Raw genomic sequence first — 24,628 nt, 5'->3', positions numbered from 1 at the left:
TTTAGAACTGTGTTGCAAACGTAACATCTCACACCTAACCCTGACTCCAGACCCTCCCCAGACTTCTCACCTGCACCCAGATATGAACTGCAAAGAAGCCCAGATCACTAGTTGGCCAGAAACATTAATTACAGTTATAGCTGAGGTTATAACAGGCTGTGAAAATCTCCTGCTATAATTGGAATAGAGATTCAACAGCTTTATCGAATGTCAAAGCGTATTATTCCACACAGCTGCTGGAGATGCTCCGCTCAAGTGACGCTTCTCTTCCCTGACAAACACCTATTAAGCAGACAGCACAAACTCTTCCTTACGGCCCCAGATATCACCCTCAGGGCAGGCAGACACAGCACAGCAATTGCTGAATCGCATATGAAAATTATAGTTTTATTGTCTCTACAACTGAAGGTTTAACTCGGACCCCTGCCTCCATCTGAGCTGGATAAAGAAGCAATTCTCCTTGTGGAAAAATAAGCACAGTACACTATTGTAATCTAAGAAACAGGCACTATTTATGTATCGGAAAGCCTCGCTCTCAATAGGGCTAACAGTCATACGGCCCAGAAGCCGCTATGTTTGCAGCTGCAGAAAAAGAGCTGTAGAAGCCACAAGTAAGGAGATGCTAGGAGCAACAGAGAGAGATAATTGTGGCACCAGGGAGAACCCCTCCCCCGGCTGCCTGTCAGTTCAGCAAGCATGACTCGTAGGTGGGTACCATGTACTTGATGTTGATGAAGGCATCCTCCCCTCCGTAACGCTCGAAGGCTTCCAGGGTCTCCTGGATCAAGTCGCCAATGTTCTCCCTCTTCTGCTGGCTGTAGTCGATGCCGTCTCCGGAGTTCACTGGTTCAGGAAAACAGACAAAGAGGCCGTTATTTCTGTGTCGTGTCCTGAGAGCCCTACCCCACAGGTCAGGCATTTCCCGAAGGCATGTTAGGAGACACTGACAGGTGATGGTTTCACACTGTCTTGTTGAAACTGGAGGCTGGTAGAAATTCCACCAAAACACCAAATCTCAGATGATGGTAATGCCATGCCTGAGAGCCTGAGGCAGGAGGATCACCATGAATTTGAGGTTAACCTCGACCAGTAAGACCCCTTCTTTTAAAAAGTCAACAAACCAACCAACCAGCCAACCAGCCAACCAACCAACCAACCAACCAACCAACCAACCAACCAACCAACCAACCCATTAAAGAAATGTCAAGAGAAAACACCAAGTCCCAGCGCTTAGCTGGTGAGAATCAACCTAAAATAAAGAAACAAATGTGGGAGAATCACGTCATGAGTCCCCTTTCCAGTCAGAAGAACTCTTTGTCACTGATCAGAGTGTTCCCTTGGGCCTTGGCTTTGTCCAGCACAAACAGAGGGAACTGACTATGGTTGGACTGGGCAGGTAGCTCCATGAGGCTCACAATGAACAGGAGAAAGATGGGCTCAACTTAGAGCTGTACCCCCATGCCTCGACTATTTTGTGTACATGGCAAAGTCTTGCTCGGAACATTAGGGACCCCAGGGTCCTGCAGTTACTTCCAATACTTTGCTGTGGCTGTTCCTGAATGACATGAGGTATTTGGCGACCCATCTTAGGGTCGTGACAGGCCAGGGCATTAGTGTTGTTGCCAGTGCTGGAGCTTGCAAGTCCAGGAAGCCTGACTGTAGCCCAGCCTCTCACAGCCTGCAGCCAGCCACTGTGGCTGCCTTGCTGGTACCAAGAAAGAAGCGAGTCCTAGGTGCCTTGGCAGACCTTAGATCTCCCATGCAATAACCTCGGGCTGCAGCTACTTGGACAGAAGGTTCCTGATAGCCCAGACTGTGAGATGTCCGGAGGAACCACAGGTCTGATAGAAGGACCCCCTGTGCGCCCTCCCAGCTCCTACACTATCACATTTCTGTCTACGCAGCCATCGCCTGCTCTCTGCCACAGCCACCCATTTCCAAGGGCTTTAGTGTCACTGTCCCTAGAAGGGAGAGATCATTGCACCTAGAGAATCAGCTCACATTGTCTGGTGACATAGAAAAGGGCAATAAGTTGGGCTTTTAGGAGACAGGGGGATGAAGATGTGAGCTCAGGCCCAAGGAGCACAGCACAGCCTGAAAGTTTCCTTCTCATGGAGGAAGGATTTCTTCCTCCATACCTCAAATGCAAGCTTCAGATGTTTACCCTGCTGAAGTGGGGGTTGAAGTGGGGCTTGGAACTTCTCATCCAGGGTTGTTCTGGGACATTTCTAAAAGGTCGAGTAATGGCTCAGACCAGAGCAGAGATAACAACAACTACCCCACCCCACACAGACAGACACTTCTGTCCCTTGACGTTCTCCCAGAAACTTCTTAGAAGAACACCACTGTCTTAGATGACACAAGAAATACAGACTGCCATTTGGATCAGTTTGCTTGGCAGGAATGAAGGTAGAAATACAATAAATTTGCAAAAGCAGTCGTACAACTGTGATACATCTTAATTTATTTCGTGAAGTGAACTTACAAAGGTTTACACAACCTTTGTAATTAGGTGATTCTCCCCCCATCGTGGATACCTCTCCATCACATTGCAAACTAGATTTAAGACCATTTCAAGTTTGACTCACAAAGTGGCTGGTTATTCAAAATGTCAAACATATGGAACACATTTGTGAACATTGTTCAAAGCAGTATTCATAGTGTGAAGAACACGTTTATCACCAGGAGAGAAACCTGGTAAAGACTCTTGTCATAATTTTAAAGAGAGCATAAATATCAGTCAAAACCACACAGGTGAGTTCACATTTAAGCAAACAGGCTTTACCATCCCCATTGTCACCATCTTTACACATTGAGCTGGTGTACCCTGAGAAGAGAGAGTGTTGGTGGGAATGGCCACAGCAGGGAGAACACAAGTCTTCCATAGCAGAGAGGTCTTCAGTTGAACTGGGAGAAAAGGAGTGAGGAGGAGATGCGTGGGTTGGCAGGGGTGGGTGTGGCTGCTATTTGACGGAGGTGTGATGTAGACCTAAGTTTCTCTGCTGCTGAGTCCTGCAGCTATTCTGTCCCAAAGAAACACACAGAGACTTATATTAATTATAAACTGTTTGGCCTGTTAGTTCAGGCTTATTGCTAACTAGCTCTTTTTCTTTTTTTTTATTGATATTTATTGAGCTCTACATTTTCCTCTGCTCCCTTCCCTGCCTCTCTCCTCACCACTTCAATCCTCCCCCAAGGTCCCCATGCTCCCAATTTACTCAGAAGATCTTGTCTTTTCTACTTTCTACTTCCCATGTAGATTATGTCTATCTAAGTCTCTCTTAGTGTCCACATTGTTGTCTAAGTTCTACGGATTGTGGTTTGTAGGCTGGCTTTCTTTGCTTTATATTTAAAAACCACCCATGGGTGAGTATGTGTGATAATTGTCTTTCTGGGTCTGTGTTACCTCACTCAAAATAATGTTTTCTAGCTCCATCCATTTTCCTGCAAAATTCAAGTTGTCATTTTTTCCTGCTATGTAGTACTCCATTGTGTAAATGTACCGCATTTTTCTTATCCACTCTTCGATTGAGGGGCATTTAGGTTGTTTCCAGGTTCTGGCTATGACAAACAAAGCTGCTATAAACATAGTTGAGCACATGTCCTTGTGGCACGATTGAGCATCCTTTGGATATATACCCAAAAGTGGGATTACTGGGTCTTGAGGAAGGTTGTTTTCTAATTTTCTGAGAAATCACCACAATGACATCCAAAGGAGTTGTACCAGCTTGCATTCCCACCAGCAATGCAGAAGTGTTCCCTTTTCTCCCAAAACCTCTCCAGCATAAGTTGTCATCAGTGTTTTTGATCTTGGCCATTCTTACAGGTGTTAAGTGTCTTTCAGCCATTTTAGATTCCTCTGTTGAGAGTTTTCTGTTTAGGTTTGTATTCCATTTTTTAAAATTGGATTATGTGATCTTTTGGTGTCCAATTTCTTGAGTTCTTTTTATATTTTGGAGATCAGACCTCTGTCTGATGTGGGATTAGTAAAGATCTTTTCCCATTCTGTAGGTTGTCATTTTGTCTTGTTGACCATGTCCTTTACTTTACAGAAGCTTTTCAGTTTCAGAAGGTCCCATTCATTAATTGGCTAACTAGCTCTTACAACTTAAATTAGCCCATAATTCTTGTGTATGTTTAGCCATGTGGCTTGGTACCTTTTCTCAGTAAGGCATTCTCATCTTGCTTCCTCAGCATCTGGGTGGTGACTGACTCTCTCTGCCTTTCCTCTTCCCAGATTTCTCCTAGTCTGGTTGCCCTGCCTATACTTCCTGCTTGGCTACTGGCCAATCAGAGTTTTATTTAACCAATACAAGTGACAAATCTTTAGAGGGTACAAGAGCATTATCCCATAGCAGTGTGAGGGGGAAAAACAGTCCTAAATGAAATCAAAGGGGACCAGGAAATAAGATAACAAACGTCAGGCCAAACTACAAGAACGTGCAAGTGCAGTAATCCTTAGCTAAGTAATAGCTAAGTGCAAGTTTATCCTCAGGAATGAAGTCAAAGTCCCAGGAGTCCACTGTGAGTGGACAGAGTGTCCCAGTGTGTCTCTGGCTATTCTTTGTGTCTTTCTTCCTCCCAAGTAACATTCCTCATCAGTACCAGCTCCTGGACTTTCATATAGCTAGGGAGAATTAAGCAGGCTGTGTTGGCCTTTGACGGTCAAACCTGCAACCCTCTGCCTCACAGACACCTGGAAAACAAAATTGGTGATGCATGGCCATGACAACCTTGACACGGCTCCTTCTAAACAAAAATCCATGTATTAGCCACTGGTAAATAACGCCTTTTGTTGTGCCCAAAAGGTCAAGGACTGAATGGGTCACAGGACAGGCACATTTTCCCGATGGCGCTGAGGGGGTTTGGGAAGTCTGCGCACAATAGAGAGCTCCACACGCCCTGCTCTTCACTCCCTTTAACAATGTAGCAGCGACAAGCAACACTTTATTCCATGTTCTTACTTTTTAAAAAATGTTTAGCTGTAGGAGTAGCTCTGAGGCTGTTTTTGTTTCTCACTGTGTACCAACCGCAATGATAAAGGAACAGAGCAGAATAGAAGTCGCTTGTTCAGGAGGCTGTTGGAGTTGTGCTCGCTGTCTTGTGGTTGCAGAATGTGGATCGCGGGGGCAGAAGAAGACCAAAAGGCAAAACAAAAATCAGGAGCCTGCGGCTTGTTTTGCATGCTGCAATGACGATGGGCAGGCTAATGTCGAGCGAGCGCTGTTGACAGGCAGGTGGTGATGTCGTCTCCATTTTGAAACTGCACCTTCTTAGTTTCTTGAGAAGCTGGAGTTGAGTTCCCTGATTTAAATGCAGACAACACTGCTGGAAAATATGTTTGTAAGAAGAGTTCACTTAAAACAACAACAACAACCAGGTGGTTATTTACAATAGTCAGTTCTGGTTAGGAAGATGGCATGCCAATGTACAAAGTGGGGGATCTGCAATTGCATGGAAAAGTTAACTTTTATTTATAGCTAAACAGGTAGGGCTTATAGGAAGGGTATGAGCCAGGCTTTGGGCCTGCAAATAGTTGAGCAAGGGGTGAGGAATGTCTTGAGAGATGCTGGCACGCAGGAGGCAGGCGATGGCCTCCCGGAGGCAGTTCCCATTTCCAAGTTATTTGAGCAGCGTTTAGCATTTTGAATGTTGACTCTTCTCCAATTATCTGAGCAATCTGCTTTAGGATTAAACACATTCAAACTTCTCTCTAATCCATGGAGATGGTCCTGCCCTGGATGCTACTTCCTGTTCCTCTTCAGGTCAGAGCAACACATGTGTGTACTTCCTCTGTGCCCAGGGATGGCATCTACCTGGTGAAAGAACTCAGTTCGTGCCTGAGCAGTGGTTAGCCCTTCACCAAGGGCCACGGCAAGGGTGGTTACATAAGACTTTTATATTACACACAGAAACCTGCTGCTTGCTGGGTGCTGGCCACAGCACACAGGGATCATGTAGAATTTTGGTAAAATACCTCCAGTGTGATTACAATTTCTAGACTGTAGGAACCTCATTCTTTCCCTTCATTTAGTTGCCACTATCACACAAAAAAAGGAGCACAATCCGAGGCAAGATTCGAAGCAGGAAGGAAGGCCAGTTCTGCTGGAGCAAACGCCTTCTTCTTAAGCCAGGTTTGGGATCGGCTTTGAAGCCTTGCTCCTTGGTCCTGAGCCCACCCTTGGCCTTGGCGGCAACCACGGCTACTATTACAGGGTGTTCTTTGTGCACAGGGAAAGTTCTGCAGGGCCTGGCAGGATGAAGGGACGTGAGAAGACATCAGGTCCTTGCCCCCGGGGGCAGGGGACTCGCCAGCTAGACAAGGAACTCTCATAGGTCCACTCTTCACACAGGACAGATGACCCGTACCCAGATCTTAGTCTCCCTTTTGGTGTCCACTGGAGATGGGCTCTGAGAGAACTCTGCCCCATTTGTTTTAGCTAGGTGCCCAAGGGAAAAACAATAAAGAACATGGGCATGGTTATTGGGCTCATAAAGAGTTCAGTTCAGATTTGGGTTTTTCTGCTTTGAATGCTGTTTTTGGTAATGATCTTTAATGGAAAATGAGAAGAAAGTCTTGTGAGCAGTCACAGACCCTGTTACTTGGAATAAAAATTTAAGTCAAGAGACATATATAGAAAAAAGATAAAGGCCTACTTCAGGCCCTTCACCAACACAGCGAGAGAATGAACTTTGTTGACTCTTTTGACTGAGGAATAAAGAGCTCCACCCCAGGAAAGGAGCCCCTTTCACCTTTGGTAACTCTGACACACCATGGCCTGGGGCTGCGGGAGTGTGGCCCTCAGGAGAAGACAAGATACACAGCTGGGAGCAATGTTACCACGTGATGATGTCAAAAATATCGCCTGCCCCGCCTCCACCTTTGGGGCTACAATGCCTCATACATTCTGTAAGGGTCAGCAGAAGATGAGGGGTGGAGGGATGGCGAGACGTCTGACTTAGCAAAGACACTTGCCACCAACCCTCTGATGACCTGGGCTCTGTTCCTGGAACTGGGAGATAGAACGAGAGAACTGACTTCCACAAGTTGTCCTCTGACCTCTACACGTGCCACGGAAACATTTACCTCTGCACATAAAGCAAAACAAAACAAAAACAAAACCTAAAGTTGAAAGTGAAAACTAAACACAGTAACAATGCTAAGAGAAAATAAGAATAAACTCCAGATGAGGGGAGACTCTGACAATGCCTAGACTTTTATTGCCAATCTCTCCTTGCCCTATTTGCTAACGTCTAGAAATTCTGGATTTATATAACTCAAGCCTAACAACAAAGAGATTGGTTTGCCATCCAAGTCTCGGGTAGCCCGTTAGGTAACTGAAGAAACGAGGAAGTAAGCCAGGGATAAAGAGCGGAGTGATCACACACAGGGCTGAGTTGGCCTTCACGCTGGGCAGCACCGGCTACGGGGGCAAGCTGGCTCATGCACACCCGAGGCTGGATGACAGCTGGAAAGTGGGGTTTACAGGAGATAAAGAATGCCCAGGGTCTCAGCAGGTAAGTTGGACAGACTCTATGGCAAATGCCACTATCAGAGATGTTTTTTTTGGACACCAGACCACTGCAGATTTTCTGTTCTATGCTTCTAAGTGGTACTTTGCTCCAGGCTTGCTGGATTTAGCATTGGAAGATTGAGAAAGCCAGAATAGCAATTTCCTGTTTGTGATAACTGTTACTTAAGGGGGTATCAAACTTTTAAAAAGAATTTTATTTAAATGATAACTCACAATATTAAAAAATGCCACTAAGATAATATAAAGTTTATGAGTTTAGAAAAGGTGAATTTTGAGTTATTTTTCTTTTCTTTTTAGATGGGATCTCATTATGTTGTCTAGGATATTATTTATTATTTAAAATATTTTATCAATTTTTTGAGAATTTCATACAATGGATTTTGACCATATTTAATCTTCTTCCTTCAGCTCCGCCCAGGTCCATCCTCTTCCCTACCTACCCTACTTTGTGTTCTTTTTAAAATACACTCACACACACACACACACACACACACTCACACACACACACACTTACATGTGTGGTCATCTGCCAGGGGTCACACTTTAAAGACTTACAGAAAGTTGACTCACTCCTCAGTTAGGGTAGACTGAGTGTCTACCTCCCACTTCCATACTGGGAGTTTGTCTTTATCCATTGTGTGGAGAGGGCATTAAACCCAATCAGACTGGTCTGTTAATCCCATGACATTTGTGTCCCCATTGCTCTAGTGGGAATGTCTTGCCAGACCAGTCGTTATTGTAGCTCGCAGGACTCACAGATGGGTAAGACTGACATAGATTTTCTCTTCCAACAGCGTGCCTAGCCCATGTCAGCATCACGAGACAACTAGTCCACACAGATGAAGCATCACGGGACAACTAGTCCACACAGATGAAGCATCACGGGACAACTAGTCCACACAGATGGAGCATCACGGGACAACTAGTCCACACAGATGAAGCATCACGGGACAACTAGTCCACACAGAGGAGCATCATGGGACAACTAGTCCACACAGATGAAGTATCACGAGACAACTAGTCCACACAGAGGAGCATCATGGGACAACTAGTCCACACAGAGGAGCATCATGGGACAACTAGTCCACACAGAGGAGCATCACGGGACAACTAGTCCACACAGAGGAGCATCACGAGACAACTAGTCCACACAGAGGAGCATCACGGGACAACTAGTCCACACAGAGGAGCATCACGAGACAACTAGTCCACACAGAGGAGCATCACGAGACAACTAGTCCACACAGAGGAGCATCACGGGACAACTAGTCCACACAGATGAAGTATCACAAGACAACTAGTCCACACAGAGGAGCATCACAAGACAACTAGTCCACACAGAGGAGCATCACGGGACAACTAGTCCACACAGATGGAGCATCACGGGACAACTAGTCCACACAGATGGAGCATCCTGGTTGAAGCACCAGAAGGATTTCTCTGTCTTATGACTTAAGTAGGGTCTTAAGTCATAAGGTCTCTGTTATTCTGCCTTTCCACCTCATTTAACCCTTTCTCTCACATTATCCCTCCTCCCCTTTATACAAATTCTCTTCTCTCCCTTGGAGAACCCCTCCCTCATGTCCCCTTACTAGTTTCCTGACCTCTATGGGTATTCCATATGGACTATGATTATGTATTAGACATGAAACACACATATTTAAAGATCAAGATAACACTCATAGATGAGAAGAAACATGGGATATTGGTATTTCTGAGGCTGGGTTACTTCGCTCAGAACAGCTGTTTCCAGCCCCATTCATTCATTTTTCTTAATATCTGAATAAGATTCCATTGTGCTGACATACGATGTTTCCATTATCCGTTCAACTGTGGACAGACATCTAGGCTGTTTCCATTTCCTGGCTATTGTGAGCAGAGCAGCAGTGAACATGCACGAGGAAGTGTCTCTCTAAGAGTTTAGAGAATTTTGGGAGCGCACCCAAGAGTGGTTCAGCTGGATCACGTGATAGCTCTGTCTCCAGCTTCTTGAGGAACTTGCACAGTGATATACAGTTTGCACGCCTGCTAGCTGTGAGGGTGTGTCCCCTTCCCCCATTCTCTTACCAGCCTTTGTACTTGGGGGAAATAATGCTATTCACAATAGCAAAGTCAAAATACAACAAACAACAACAAAAGGAAAAACAATAAAAACTTTAAGACACTGAAAAATGTTGAAAAGTTACCAGAAGAGGAAAGATCTTCTGTGTTCATCGATTGGTAGGATTGATATTGTGAAAATGTCCATTCTACCAAAAGCAATCCACAGGTTCAACTCAATCCCCATCAAAACTCAACACAATTCTTCATGGAAATTGAAAAAATAATCTTAAATTTCATATGGAAACACAAAAGACCCAGGATAGCCTAAACAACCCTGAACAATAAAAACAGTGCTAGAGATATCATGACCTCAGATTTCAATTATGCTACAGAGCTATAGTAATAAAAACAGCATGACAATGGAATGAAAATGGACATGAAAATCAATGGGATAGAATTAAGGGTTTACATTTAAGTCCACATACCTACAATCTACCTAGTTTCTGACAAGGAAGCCAGCAATATTCACTGGACAAAAGACATATCTTCAACAAATGGTGCTGGTCAAACTGGATGTCTGCAGGTAGGAGAATGGAACTAGAGTCTTGTCTCTCACCACTAACAAAACTCAACTACAAATGGATCAGGGATCCCAGCATAAGACCCAATACCCAGAATCTGACAGAGGAGAACACAGAGAAAGCTCTTCAGCTCACAGGCGCAGGAAAGGGCTTTCCAAACAGAACCCTGGTGGCTTAGGCATTAAGACCAACAACTGATAAATGGGATCTCACGAAAGCAAAAACGCTTCTGTGCAGTAAGTGACAGCATTGAGTGAAGAGGCAGCTTGCAGATTGAGAACAAATCTTTCCCAACTATACATCTGTATGTGAATAGTATCTAAAATCTTAAAATATTAAACAAAGTAGAAATCAAGAAAACAAACTACTCAATTACAAAATAGGACATGGAACTAAACAGAGTTCTCAAAAGATGAAATACAAATTGTAGTGAAGTATTTGGGGAAATCCTTAGTATCTTTGCCATCATGGAAATGCAGATAAAAACTACTCTGAAATTTCATCTTACTCCAGTCAGAATGGCTAAGACACACACACACACACACACACACACACACACACACACACACACACACACGGCAGGTTTTGAACACCAAGACCTAGAGTCTCTTCCCTCAGCCTCCTGTGTGCTGGAATGGCAGCAGACACATGAGTTCTTTTCTCTTTTAATTCCAATTACAAAGGAGGAGAAGAGGATGCACACAGATGTACTTTATCAGTAACTAAAGTATCAAAATTTGATTTTGGCAGAAGTCGCTCTTTATTTGCTATCAGATTGGTTTCTTTTATCCAGATAGCTTTGTCTGTTCTAGAAGGAGAAGATCTTCTCTGGCGTTTGGATAATTATGGGGTAAATGAGTGTGAGTTCGGGTCTGATCATCTCTGAAGGTGGGAGACGCAGAAGCAAGGAACTGGGGCAAAATTCTCCTCCACACAGATTTCACTCCCCACCCTGAGGGAGGGGTGTTGGCTTTGGGGCGGTGGTTCTGGGCCAGAGGCCACACCCAGGCACTTTGCTTCCCTTGAAGACTGCACCCTGAAGGATGTCTCTGCCAGGGATATTTCCAAGGCGCTGGTTTGTGGTGTGTGAATCAAGCTGCCATGGGTTTGCAACCAAAACCTTTTAATAACCAAAGCAGCTGGGATGCTGGAGATGCCCAAGGGCTTAAATCCTTCAATCTTCTCAGATCTTGTTGACATTAATGAAATTCACAAGGCCTCTTTCCTCTGAAGATGAAAGCTTTGAAGCAAATCCTGGGTGCCCAGCTGGAGGTCCCACTATCAGCCTCTCCCTGACACCGAAGCTGGGGACAAAAGCAGGAGGCAGCTGAGCCATCAGAGGGCTCCTGGAGTCCCCTTGTGTGTGCTGAGCAGTCACCAGTCACTCATGGAACTGGAAATACCATGGGTCTTGGCCAACAGCCAATTCAATACCTAAATCTCCCTCCCCTAGACATCGGGTGCTTCTGAACAACGGTCATTGCCCAACAGCAGCATAGGCCTAATTGTCTCAGTTCGGGTGCACAGGAGAGGACACTGCGCCCCAGAGACATAGTCAAGGATAAAATGCCTCAGTAACTGGGGACATAGGGAGAATCCGGAGGAGTTGTGAGGGAGAAAAAGCATGATCAGAACATATTGTATGGAAAAAAACATTTTTCAATTAAAAATCAAATTATCAGTAATTTTGAAGCTGTTTACACCAGAGAAGGCTGCTTTTCTTCAGCCTTGGTCACTGCCTGTGTGTAAGAAGGGCTGGACCTTGGTCCTCTCATCCTAATAATGTTCTTTATATTTCAGCAGGACTTTGGACAAACACCGTGAAGTGGCCTTAATTCAACAGACAGCTCCTATGATCACAACGGCATATAACTCTTCAAAGTCACTCACAAATACCGTCAACGGCAAGTTCAGTTTTTGCATCAAGTTCTGAGAAAATGTGAAGGGACAAAATGTTTAAAAATCAATTCTAGTTAAGCAAAATAACACTGTCAAAATTCAAATGACTTGTTGACACAGTGCCGAATGTTTTCTGAGTCTATGATTTCAAGTCCTTAGGGCTTATTCCTCCTTAGTATAGCATAATCTTCTTACATGTCCAGTTGAAAATGATTTGGTCAAGACAAGAAGAAGATGTTTTGGAGTCTTCATTGATTAATGACTGTTTCCATGTGGATGTTATACAAGAAAAAAAAATAGGTGAATTCGCCAGTTTATTCCTGTCTGGGATAAAGATATCCAGAGTCTGTAGCCAGTGACGTGAGCAGAGTTCAAGCCCCAGAGGTGAGAAATTATCTCTTTTCCTAAGTGGGCAGCATGATTCAGTGAGAGGATGTATCAGGAAAGACGGGAGGTACAAATTCTCCACCCCACAACTACTCCCCTTCTGCTACCTCTGGAGTAAGAAGACCAAGAGCGCGGCATCTCTTACCCATGGTGGATCTTTTAAAACAACAGCTGTGTGAGCCAAATGCTACTGCCATTTCCCCCCAAGGAAAGGAGAAGCGATGTCTGGACAGGTGAGATGGCCGAGCAGTGACACCAAGCCGTAGGTGACAATGACGTCCTGACAGGGAGAAACAGAGCAGCACTCTGCATCGCGTAAGAAAGATGACAGGAAGGTTTGCGAGAGGGTCCAGGTGTCACTTGTCACGGCAGAAGGCTGTGAGGTTGAGGAACACTGCCTCCCCAGTACAGCAAAGTGCCAGCCCCACAAAGAGTCGGCATCGCTGTCCCAGGGAGGGCCCGGGTGGGGACCTGCCAGCAGGTACAGGACCTGCGGCACTGGATTTCCCCAGTACCCCCCCCCCCCGTGGTGGGCGCTGGCACAGCTCATGCTCATGTCGTAAGAGTACGGTCACACACACTTCACTCCGTCACAGGTAGGATGTCAGGATGAGGGCTGCTGGCTTCAAGGACTTTTTTCAGTGCGATGAATCCATGCTAAGCATGGAGAAACTGTAGGACAAGTTTCACGCTTTATCTTCCCATCTTTATGAGCATTTATCAGGGTTGACGTGCCTTCGGACGGCCTGCAGATGAGGGGCTTCTAGGACTGTTGGGGTAAAGGGAGGGATTATTGCTGCTCTTAGAGGCATGTCTAAAGAACCAGGTGGGAAGCTGGGAAGCAGGAACCTTCTAGGGAGAGGATTGACCGGTCAATACCTTTCAGAACAAACACAAAAGGCAACACTCAAGTCCCAGGTGTTGGGACGTTTCTGAATCCATGTTTGGGGTTCCCAGGCTCCCTGCAGGACGCTGTTCCTCCTTGCTCTCACCTGGCCCGCCATGCTATGTGGAAACCTCAAGGGGAAGGAGGGCACTGACTTTGAGCACTGGGAAATCCCTCTTTTTCCACAGTGAAACAGAGTATCCCAGTTACTTTGTTAGCAGCCTTTACTCCGGGAAGCAGAAAACACTGAATTCATATGGAGCTTGTAATTAATATTTAAGTTTTGCTTGATTATTTTTTTCCAGAACCACTGGTCATTTCTAGTCAGCCTGATGAAAAGTAAAGCAAGTGATTTTTTTTGAGGGGGGGGGTTGGTTTGGTTTGGTTTGGAAGAACTTATAGACGGATACTCAGGAATGACGCAGAGCTTCTGGGACAGTTGTAACTACTTGTGGGTTGATGCTGGGAGCTGTCGCTGTCAGCCTGTGCGGCAGACATTAGCATCATCCTTCATTTCTATGAAACACAAATGATGCTATATACAAGGCGCTCCTCAGCCTTGTGTTTTTGTTTTTTTCTCTGTAACTGAGGCGAAAATGTGAGAAAAGAGACACCAGATTCGGAACAAATGCTATCCTTAAATGCTGAGTTCTCCATGATTTGATGTCACGACTTGCGGTCCCAAGGACTTTCATCTAGGGCTGAATAAACAGCTTAGTTAGCAGGGTGCACCGTTCCAAGCATGGGAACCAGGCTGTCCCCAACTCCTCGAACTCATGCAGAAAGAGCCAGGTGTGGCCACAGTCCTGGTGTTAAGGAGACAGAGATGGGCGGATTGTGGGGCTCATCAGCCAATCCAGTGCTAAGGAGACAGAGATGGGCAGATTGTGGGGCTCATCAGCCAATCCAGTGCTAAGGAGACAGAGATGGGCAGATTGTGGGGCTCATCAGCCAGTCCACCCCACCAGTCTTTCTTGTGAGGCCCAGGCCAGCAAGAGAATTTGTCTCAAAGAATGAAAAGCAAAAGGGCAGATGGCACCCAAGGAACAAGACTGTGTGGTTGTCCTCGAGTTTCCACATGCATATGAATACTTATGTTCCCACACACATGGGCCCTCACAGATAAATACATGTAGAAAAGACTTCCATCTATGTAACGGACTCAGCTCCCAAGACCTCAAGCTCCGTACAGCGGTGCAGGGTGAGGGAACCCTGTAGGCGACAAGCCTACCTCCAGGGCACAAAGCCAGAAGCTAAAGACTTGCAGGTGTGATGCACCATTTGTTCTACTTAAAAAGATTAAATAGATAACTCGGTGATGGTACTTGGATGGAAAACCCACGTTATGCCACCCTAGCCCAGCGTTCTATGGGTTAGGCTGTGCTTGGGTTTGTGGGCTGCTTGCTTGAAGGACCTATTCTTTGAAAGTTCTGAAATGTATTTATGAGAACAGAATTTGAATAGATTTCCAAGCCATTAGCCAGAAATTTTATGGAGTGGGAATATTTCACATCAAATGAGCTCAATTAATGCAAAAATTATATATTTAATGAACAAATCGAAGCAATCTGCTGGGCTAAACTGAGCTAACTACTGTAAGCAGGACAGAGTTAACACCCTCCAGCCGCTCTAAGTGTCTCAGTTAAAAATAACCCCGAAATCGCTTTCAAAGCTCTGGCCATCAACTTTTATCAGCTTCCACATTGGTGAGCAAAATGTGGCAAGGGACAGTCACCAAGTGTCTCAAGGCAGAACCCTGGGGCTTGCCTAACAATAATGTTCTAACAAACGTCCAGGGCTCTGCTAAGTCCAAAGTCTGAAGACACATACACACACACAGACACACACACGAAGAGAGAGAGAGAGAGGGAGAGAGAGAGAGAGAGAGAGAGAGAGAGAGAGAGAGAGAGAGAGAAAGAGAGAGAGAGAGAGAGAATATCTGTGGGGGAAAATTAAAATGTGACCATTTAATTTGCCACAGCAGAATTGGATCTGCACAAGAATGGACCCTAGAGCTTGCTGGAAGCGTTGAGGAGTGGAACACGCTGGCATTTGAGACTTTTGAATAAAGAATGTTTATTTGCCTGAGCTACATTTTTATCTCCTGAAATTCTTGAGCTCCGTGTACTTTCATCTGAATCAGGGCCCTGTCTAGATGAGTGGGGACAAAGACAGCATAGAAATAAAACGATAGTTTGGTGGGTGGTCAGGAGGGCTCAGGCACGTTTGTTGTTGACCCTGCATGGCCCTGCCTCCCACCCCTGCTACTAATTCTCTCTGAAACAGCCTGGACACCACACCCAAGGTTGGCAGCAATGATAAATGCGTCTGCACGCTGTGTCTGTGACGCTGTAACAGCCGCTGAAACATGCTGACCATCACAGCTACAGCGCACAGCTCCTACATTACCGTAGATTATCTACAATGTAGCTCTTCTCTTGGACAGGCAGGGAGAGACCCCCCTGAGCACCAGGTAGTCTACTTCTTGCCTTAGTGTATGATAAAGTAGGCTCGCTCTGCCATCTCCAAGGGTTGCAGTGATATCAGACACGACTATGGGATCCTTGGGGCATGCTGAATTCAAGGGCAGTGTGACCAGACTGACCGCAAACACGGTGTGATCACCCGTGCCATGCACTGTTACTGGGAAGCCGTTTCTCTGTTCAGCCCAGGTGATCTGAGCCCCTGGCTGTAGAACTTTGGGTGCCAGCAGCTTCTAGTTTAAGTTTACCCTCGGTAATTTCATCTTCCTCCAGACCCAAGTCAGGTCAGGACATTGACGACCCCATCAGGACACAGATGGAGACCTAGACGAAAGTCTCACCAGATTTCTTGGCCTCTTCCCAGAGGCTCTCAGTGGGGACCCAATGTTCTTCAACTGTCCACTCTAAGAGCTACCCTGCTCTGGTCTGGCCTAGGAAGCATTCTTCCCCAGGGGATCTCTGCTCCCACACACATTCCTGTTATTACTGACACTGACTTCTAACTCAAGGGTGTGCTTCTATGATGGTGGCTCCTTAGATCTGGGCCCCGGGTTTTCACAGTGATCTTCAGCTCAGAGAGGCAGTGCCTAGACATTCTCTCATAGAAAACCCTGCACAACAGGAGCAGAGGTCACAAGTATTGCAGCCACATGGCCTGCCTGGGGCTACAAGAAAAAAAATGGGTTGTGGCTCTCCTGTCACCAGAGGCCAGGAAGTCTGTCTGTCCAAACACTCTACCTTCTGGGCCCACCTTGTGCAATCCATTGACTTTGGGGTTATCTTTTAACTGGATTGTCTGTTAAGGAGAACATAAACACCACTGTTAATTAGATTGGCGTGAAAAGTGTTAATTTGTTAAATATATACAATACCAGAACACTGCAGTTGATAGTCTCGGGTTGGCATGTCTATGCTTTGCAAATATATAGGCGCTTTCAAAGACAGAAGCTGTCTAGGACTAGCGCCCCTGATGTCTGGGAAGCAGGAGCTAAATAAGGCCAGGAGGTAGAGGAAGAGATGGCACAAGAGGTGTTGGAAGCTGAACTTGGATGGGGTCAAAGCTAAGACTGGTTTGCTCTGAAAGACCAGTAGGAGGGGAGACTGAAGTTTGCTATTTATCTTCAGGCAGGGAACAGTGCAGACAGCTGTAACAGGAGCCTCCACATAAGTCCACGCCAGCAGCCTGAGCCTGAGCCTTAGTGTGACCTCTGGTGGGAACAGGGTTCACTTGGTATCCTTTCAAAGCATCCATAAGCATAGCTGGCTGGGCAAGGGTGTTTGGAGGTTTGTCAGTGAAGGTGGCCACCTCCTTAGTGCTAACAGGGGGAATGTAGACGTTCCTGTAGGAAGGCTTTGGAACAGGGAGCGTAGACGCCAAAGTTTGAAACAAATTGAGAAAGCATTCTGAATTTCTTATTAACACAGGGTGAACAGAATCAAAGTCAGCTCGATAACTGATACAGCCATTTAATAAACTAAGGTAAAGATAACTGTTTGGACAGACCACTCAGCACAGGCAATCTTCGGTTCAGAATCAGCTCACCCTTTAAATCTCTTCATTATCTCTTATGTAGTTAGAACCTGTTAGAAAATGCCATATAAACCGAGATAGAGCAGGCCATTCACAGATCTGTGTGAATCACTGAAGTGCCATTTCTCACATGGAAAACTACTGGCAGGCCTAATTACTAGCCTATTTGAGAGATCATGCTACAATAAAATAGAGAGAATAAATCTGCAAGCTGCATGTGTTTCCACCTGACCCAGCCACCCGAAAACTGAGTCTGTCAAGAAACCATCCATTCATCCTACAGCAGAACTTCAGAATGGGACCCTCAAACAAGCCCAACACAAAAGCCCATGTTGAATGAAACTACTCAAAACATTAAGCGCCCTAAAGCCCTCTTACAATTGTTCTCTGCTAGAAGAACTCAATCGGCTCATTTTTTAAATTAGTTCTACTCTTCTCTTAAAGAACCTGACATCTATAAGATGACGAATTAGAAGTTCCACAGCGCGTTAGCCCATGGCATCTGTATTTCCTACAGCGTGGAGCTGGAAGAGCCCCACAACAGGCTTCATCAAGACTATCTCAGTGGGTTATGGTTGGAAAGGAAGGTTCCGGAGCACTGACGGCTGCTGTTCTACGGAGGGTGGAGGGAGGCTAAGGACCGAGGGTCACTGTCCCGTTCAGAAGAAAGGGAGAATGTGCTCTCCTAGGCTTTGTTGAACAAACTGTTCTGACTGGCTGAAGGTCTAAGACAGACAGTGATAGGCACATCTTGGGGCCGGAATTGACCCTCTGAGAAGAGAAGGTATCGGGCACATGGCTCAGAGGTTTTGTTATTTCTGAGGGTTTGGCAATGAAGATGGTGATGGTGAAAACGCCGGCACGGACCACTCTTCCAGGTATGTTAGAGTGCTGGCTGGTTGCAGGTTAGATAAAGCCACACGTGTGAGCAGATGGTGAAGCGTGACCTCTTGTTGCCATTTATTGGAGAGGATCACTATAAGTCAGCACTGGGGTCCTCACAGGTGGCTGCTAAGAAGGTGAGCTAACACTATTCTGATGCTTGTCAGCTGACAGGATCCTACGTCCTTCCACTCCTACTAAGGTGGATCTGAGAAGCTTGCTGTATACTTAATACTCTTCCAACCACACTCACACTACAGCCGAGCAACTGTCAGAGGTGGGCTCGAACCAGTTCTGTCTCACTTGTCTCCATGCCCAGGAATCCCAAGGTTAGTGTGGCCCTTAAACTCTTCCCAATGGACTCTGTGCACTACTGGCTGTTGGAAATATTTGGGTTTAGGACATTCTTTCCTCTGTCTTCAGGAGGGAACAAAATGGAGAAGAATAAAACCAAAACAACAGAACAGTTGAAAATGGAAAGCTAGTAAGATTTTTGCTTTAAAAATATGCACATTGCCTACAGTACTAACAAAAGCTCATTCTGCTTTCTGTTGAATCTGATAGTGCAGCCTATATTCAATTATTTTTGACTCATAAACCTGACCTAAATTTCAACCCTTACTGTGTTAAGTGTCTGAGTGCATTTTCCTGCTTGATCTCCCTTCTCTCTGTAATGAGACATATCCAAGCATGGGTATAGGGATGCTTTGTAAAAGGATCTGCTTTTAAATTTTGTGTGTGTGCATGTGTATGTGTGCCCTTGTACACAGATGTGAGAATAGGTGCCCACAGAGGCCAGAGTTGTGGGCTCCTCAGTAGCTGGAGGTTACCGACAGCTGCGAGCTGCCGCACATGGGTGCTGTCAGCCAATCATGAGTCCTCTCTGAGAGCAGCGTGCACACTTGGCACTGGTACCCTCCCGCCAGCTCTTTTAACCTTGTCTGATGTATCCCCCACAGGCTTCTCGGCGGGGTGAGTTATTTCTTTTTCCTTACAGATGAGGGGTGTGCAGGAAGGAAGGCCAGGTCTTTCTACCAAGTACAAAATGTGAGTGGCCATATGCAAAATGGCTAGTGTCGTTATTGGTGTTTTTACCCATTTGGTTCTGATGTGTATATATGATGGCAAAATAAATAATATAAAAAGATAGAGATATCACTTTAGGGCCAGTAAGGTAGTTGGGATGCTAAGAGGCACTTACTGCTAAATCTAATAACCTGGAACTGATCCCTGAGACAGTGGTGGAAAGAGAGAACTGGACCCTTGAAAGCTATCCCTGACACCCACACATACACAGCCACCACCTGTACACGCATGCACACACATGACAAATAAATGATAATCTGTGTTCTAAGCCTCACTCCATCAATCATCTCTGGCTTCTGAATCATCTACACAATTAATTACCAATGTAACCCCGAGTCACGGTTACTTTAAATGTCAAAACAGAAATGGCTGTCATAAAATTCATTGCAAAAGAAAGAAAAAAATTTACACCTGCTCCTTACAGAAAACTTCCTTCTTTTCCAGGCTCCCCGGTGGCATTCTTTCGCTTAAGTCACCATTTTAAACATGGGCAAAGTAAAGACTGACTTTGACGGCTCCGCTTTCACTGACTGATTTCAAAAGTAAATTTAGTGGGGTTTTTTTTTGGTAAGATTCCTTGCTTTTACACAAAAATTATTTGTTTTTGGGTACCACCAAGATTAAGTCTACAGAGTCCCCCCACACTGTAATATGTTTTTTAATGGTTTTATAAAAATATTACCGTAGGGGATACAAGATAATATTATGGTGACATAATTTGTTTTACTGTGTGCAATTTCATAGAAACATATATAAAGCAATATTATAGCAGATTAAGTTTCTTATATGAGATTAAATTCTCGTTAATATATTTTTAATGTTTTATGAAAAATATTTTAATACGAGGAAGTACAATTTCTTCATTTATTTTCCTACAATTGCATTTTTTTGTTTTAGATCATTTTCATTAAAATGCTTTTGGTTTCTTAACCTCCAATTTTTTTTTCCTTAAAGAAATAATTGGGTCATTTTCTGTAATGACTGCTGGAGGTCTCAGACTAGAGACAATCTCAGCAAAAATAAAAACTAGGGTGGAACCGGAGGGTCAGAGAGTGTTAGCAGACATTAATACTGGGCTGAGATTAAAATGTTAGTGATTTTTTTGCTTACTCATCTTTTATATTTATGGTAACAGTGTTTCTTGTTTAGACTGCAGCCTCATAAGAACATAGCATCATAAGCCTATGTCTTTCCACAGCTTGTATTCACACGTTGAATTCTCAGGGTTTCCATGGTGACATGAACTAGATGCTTATCTTGTAGTTTATAGGTTTTCTTAGTTTCTAATTCTTTAGGTGAAAGTTACAACTTCCAGTCACAAGTCCTGCTCACTTCATGGATCAAGTTTTAGGGGACCAGATCACCAGGCCTTACCTAAGCCACCATCTCTACAGACCATGGTGGAACTGATGCCATCAGGGACCTGTGTGTGTTGGGGGGGCAGGGCCGCTGTGGCTGCCAGGCCATTACATCAGAAGCAGGCGTGGCAAGCTGGAAGTTACTGCTGTGTTGATGGCTGCCCTCTGGGCCTTCTGGAAAGTTTTTATTATTTTTAAATTTTATTTACTACTTCTTCTTCTTCTTCTTCTTCTTCTTCTTCTTCTTCTTCTTCTTCTTCTTCTTATTATTATTATTATTATTATTATTATTATTATTATTATTATTAGAGGCAGTATGCAGACAGGAACTGGAACTGACTTTAGGTCTCTGGATGTGGCAAACTGCAGAGGTAACTTTGGCGCTCACCCTCTGCAGAGTCTCCTGCCTCCTGCTTGCTTGCATGTGTGCATGCATGGCTTATGCATATGTGTAGAACGCTACAATGCTTGGCAGGAAGGCCTGGGGCACTTCCATTCAGCTTGAAGTCAGTGGCTTATCACTGACTGCTATGGACAACCTCTGTGTTACTAAAATCTCCAAAGAACAGGATGGTCACAGGGTGTCCTCGGCCTCCTTGCTGGCAATCTCACATCAGAGGAAAGGAGAAGTCTCCCTAGTATGCTGGGAAGAGCTAAACATTTGCGTGGTGCTTGATTTTTATATTGGGATGAATTGATACCTGCTTCCATCTTTGGAAACAAAATCCCTGCAAAAACATGAGATCATCTTCTCATATCAGAGTGACCTTGCTCTTTTATACTGATGATTTACAAGAAAAGGCCAAAAAAACAAAAACAAAACAAAAAATATATTTTTTTTTCCCAGGAAGAATAAAAAGAAACCAAGATTTTAGTTTATCTGGCTTAGATTGTTCAGTATAATTGAAGAATATCAAGGCAGCAAACAGTCAAAGAGCATAAATATTCTGAATTGTGCGTTATTTAAAAGCAAACACTGGCCCAATGGGAGTTTCCCATGATGCCTTCTCCCTCGTTTTGAATTTACTGTTTTATTGTAGTTACTCAACAAATGCTGTTGCACAAAAGAAACATTTTACAAACTGGATCTCTGTTCCCAAAGCTCTAGATTTTGCCCCTAGCTAAAGTGTCATGGTGGTTGGCTCAGGGTTCACCCTACCTCGGCTGACCAGGTTGGACCCGTGTCCACTTCTGCTACACACAACCACACCTGGCCGCCGTGGCAGGTGTCTCTCTCCACGGCCTCTCCTGTCCTCTCCATCCCTTCACGTCCACCCTTTGCCGCTGCCAGTCTGCATGGACTCAGCCTGCCTTGCATCTCTCCACTGGGGCAAGCACTGGGCATGTCCCACCATCTATGGATGAACCTCAGCTTCCTAGGCCTGAGAACTCTGATGTCATTCCTGTCTTCTACGCCTCCCTCTCAGGAGCCTGAGGTGCACCAGCTGCTCCCCAGGGACTCCCACCTTCCTGTTCACACTTTCCTGCTCCTGCCCACTTGTCTGCACCCCTTCTATGAGGCTGGATCATCAGCAAAGTCGCTCTGACCCCTTAAGCTCATGGTGTTCTGGTGTCCCTATCGCCCGGTGCAGAAAAACCCAGCTTGGATGTGGTGTGACGGTCCCCCAGGGATCTGTGAGTTGAAACACCTGTTCTGGGAGGTGTTGAGACCAGGGAGACTCACCCAAGTATGGCACTCAAGTGTTGAGACGGGGGAATCTTAGCACGGGAATTAGGATAATCTGAGTGTGGAGCCCCAGGTTTGAATCCTGGTATCGTATAAAGAAGAAGATTCTCTCCGTCTCTCTGTCTCTGTCTCTGTCTCTGTCTCTCTCTCTCTCACACACACACTCACTCACAGAGTCCTTGTCTTGCTGGTTTGCTATCTCTGAACTCAGCAGGTAAAAAGGCTATCGCGAGAAGTAGCCCCTTTGACCTTGGATGCCAAGAACTCTGAACCAGCATCAACTTATCTTCTAAAGAGTAGGTGCTTTGCTACTGTAATCAACTGACTTTAAAGAATGTCTCCTATTGAAGCAGTGAAGTTCTAGAAGCTGGGAGCCGCCTCTGAGCCATCCAAGGGTGTCCGTGGCACCCATGTGAACTCAGTAGATGTGCGGCGGTGACTTCTGGAAACCAGGACAGAGAATAGAATAGTGTTGTTATTGCAGGACTGTAGGTGTGTGCTCACCCCCATCTCTGGGCCTGTGGGCTTCAGTACACAGGACAGGGGACAGCCTGCCCCCAGAGGAGTCATCTGTGGATGAGGCAGAAACCTGAAAACCGGGATTAGGAGAAATCCTGACTAGGATGCAGCCAGGAACACAAGGATTTTGGATAAAATCTAGGCAGTTAACTTCCTGGAAAGCAAGCCAGTGCTGGAAGCCGGGGCAACTGCTTCTTAAGAAGCTTTGAACAGGAAAGGGAGAGTCCAAAGGGAAACACCAGAGCAGAGAGGGGAGCCCTGTGGACCCTGTGCTCAAGAGACAGACTGCTCAGGTGTGTCTGACTCTACCCATTTCAGTGTCACCTGTAAAGGACCACTGTGTGCTCTTCCTGTGAGCTGTGACAAAGTTACAGTGCTAACATCTGTTGAGAAATGTCTAGTGCCAGGTGGTGTGTGTGTGTCTTTGTATAAACCTATATACACACATATATAATGTATGGAGTAGTATACTTACACATATATAAACCATATATATGTATATATGCAAGACTCAATCTTTGCAATAGATTTGTGAGGCATCATTCTGTTCACACCCCCCCCCTTATTTAGATTTTAGGTGAAAGAATATCAGAGCAAGAAGTGATTGCCCAAATGTGAGTGGGTAACTTGAGGCAGGCCCAAAGGCTCTCAGACCCTCTTCCTAGTGCTACAAGTGGTCCACTTCCTAGTGACTGACTTCCCAGCCTGCTTCTTTGGGCTCCCTCTGTGCACTGCTCCTGAGACAGAATACACAAGAATGTTTAGAGCCAGGCACTGATAAACAGTGCGGGGGTCTTGGAAAATTCTTTCTTGCAAAGTAGATTCTGAACCTAACCTAACCTAACCCTATTGAGATGACCACTCAGTGGTTGCTGAATGTGTGTATTCGGAGTTTTGAGTCATGACTGGGTATGGTCAAAGTTGGGAGCACAGCTTGGCTGCCGAAACCACCACCTTCCACTTTCTCCTCTCCTACCTTGACTTACCAGTTGAACTTGAATAGCAAGTCATTCACCTCTGAGCGCCTTCACTTCTTCACAGAGAAAATGGGCTCATAATAATGCCCTCCGGGGGCTAGAATAGGGTTATCTGGAACACCACTGCACAATGCTGAGCCCAGAGTGAGGACTTCCCAGTGGACACACTATTATTACTGTAGCTGCTGTTTATGCTGGCACCATGTTGGGGTTATTTTATATAATAACACAGCAGGACTGAATTAATTACAAGGCAAATATAATGTCCACCTAACTATTTCCAAGGTCATCTTGAGTCTTTAGAATCTAATAACACAGAAGAGGAAACACTGAGAAAGGCAAGTTAAAAACTCTTTCCACGAGAAAGCTGAAGTCAAGTGACTGTGAGAAATACAAGCACTATTCGACTCTGACGACGGGAAGTGAAGTTTGGGCGGGGTTAGGAAAAGTAAGTACAGAAAAAATGATACTTTTTAGCCAGTTATGTCTGACGTCTACTCAAGACAGTGGATCAGAGCTGCACTGGAGGTTTGGGACAACAGTATGTCCCCTATACACACAGGATGTGCTGTGAGCTCCCTCAGGATAAATGACAGAGTTCAGTTCTCCACTGTCAGCAACATTTCCGCAGCTTTCCTAGCCTTCCCTATTACTCCAGCATTCTGGCTGGAAGTGGCGGACTAGTGGGGGGATGACTTTTATCATTGGGTTCTAACCCCACTGCTCAGTGCTCATGGCTTCTCTCTCCAGTAAGGTGGCTCACAGATAATCACA

General features: G+C 45.2%; 1 protein-coding gene across 1 annotated transcript in view; it reads right to left on the bottom strand.

The window, feature by feature from the left end:
- Nucleotides 1-372: 372 nt before the first annotated feature.
- Nucleotides 373-24,628, bottom strand: part of Pacrg (parkin coregulated) — a 446,844-nt gene continuing 422,588 nt past the window's right edge. Inside the window, exon 5 of the mRNA XM_075959305.1 lies at nucleotides 373-843. Within this exon, the coding sequence (XP_075815420.1) occupies nucleotides 683-843 (161 nt within the window). The 3' untranslated portion in view covers nucleotides 373-682. The remainder of the gene's footprint in view (nucleotides 844-24,628) is intronic.

This window comes from Microtus pennsylvanicus, chromosome 1 (genome assembly GCF_037038515.1).
Source record: "Microtus pennsylvanicus isolate mMicPen1 chromosome 1, mMicPen1.hap1, whole genome shotgun sequence".
In the NCBI taxonomy this organism is placed as follows: Eukaryota; Metazoa; Chordata; class Mammalia; order Rodentia; family Cricetidae; genus Microtus; species Microtus pennsylvanicus.
This window is presented reverse-complemented; position numbering and strand designations above follow the sequence as displayed.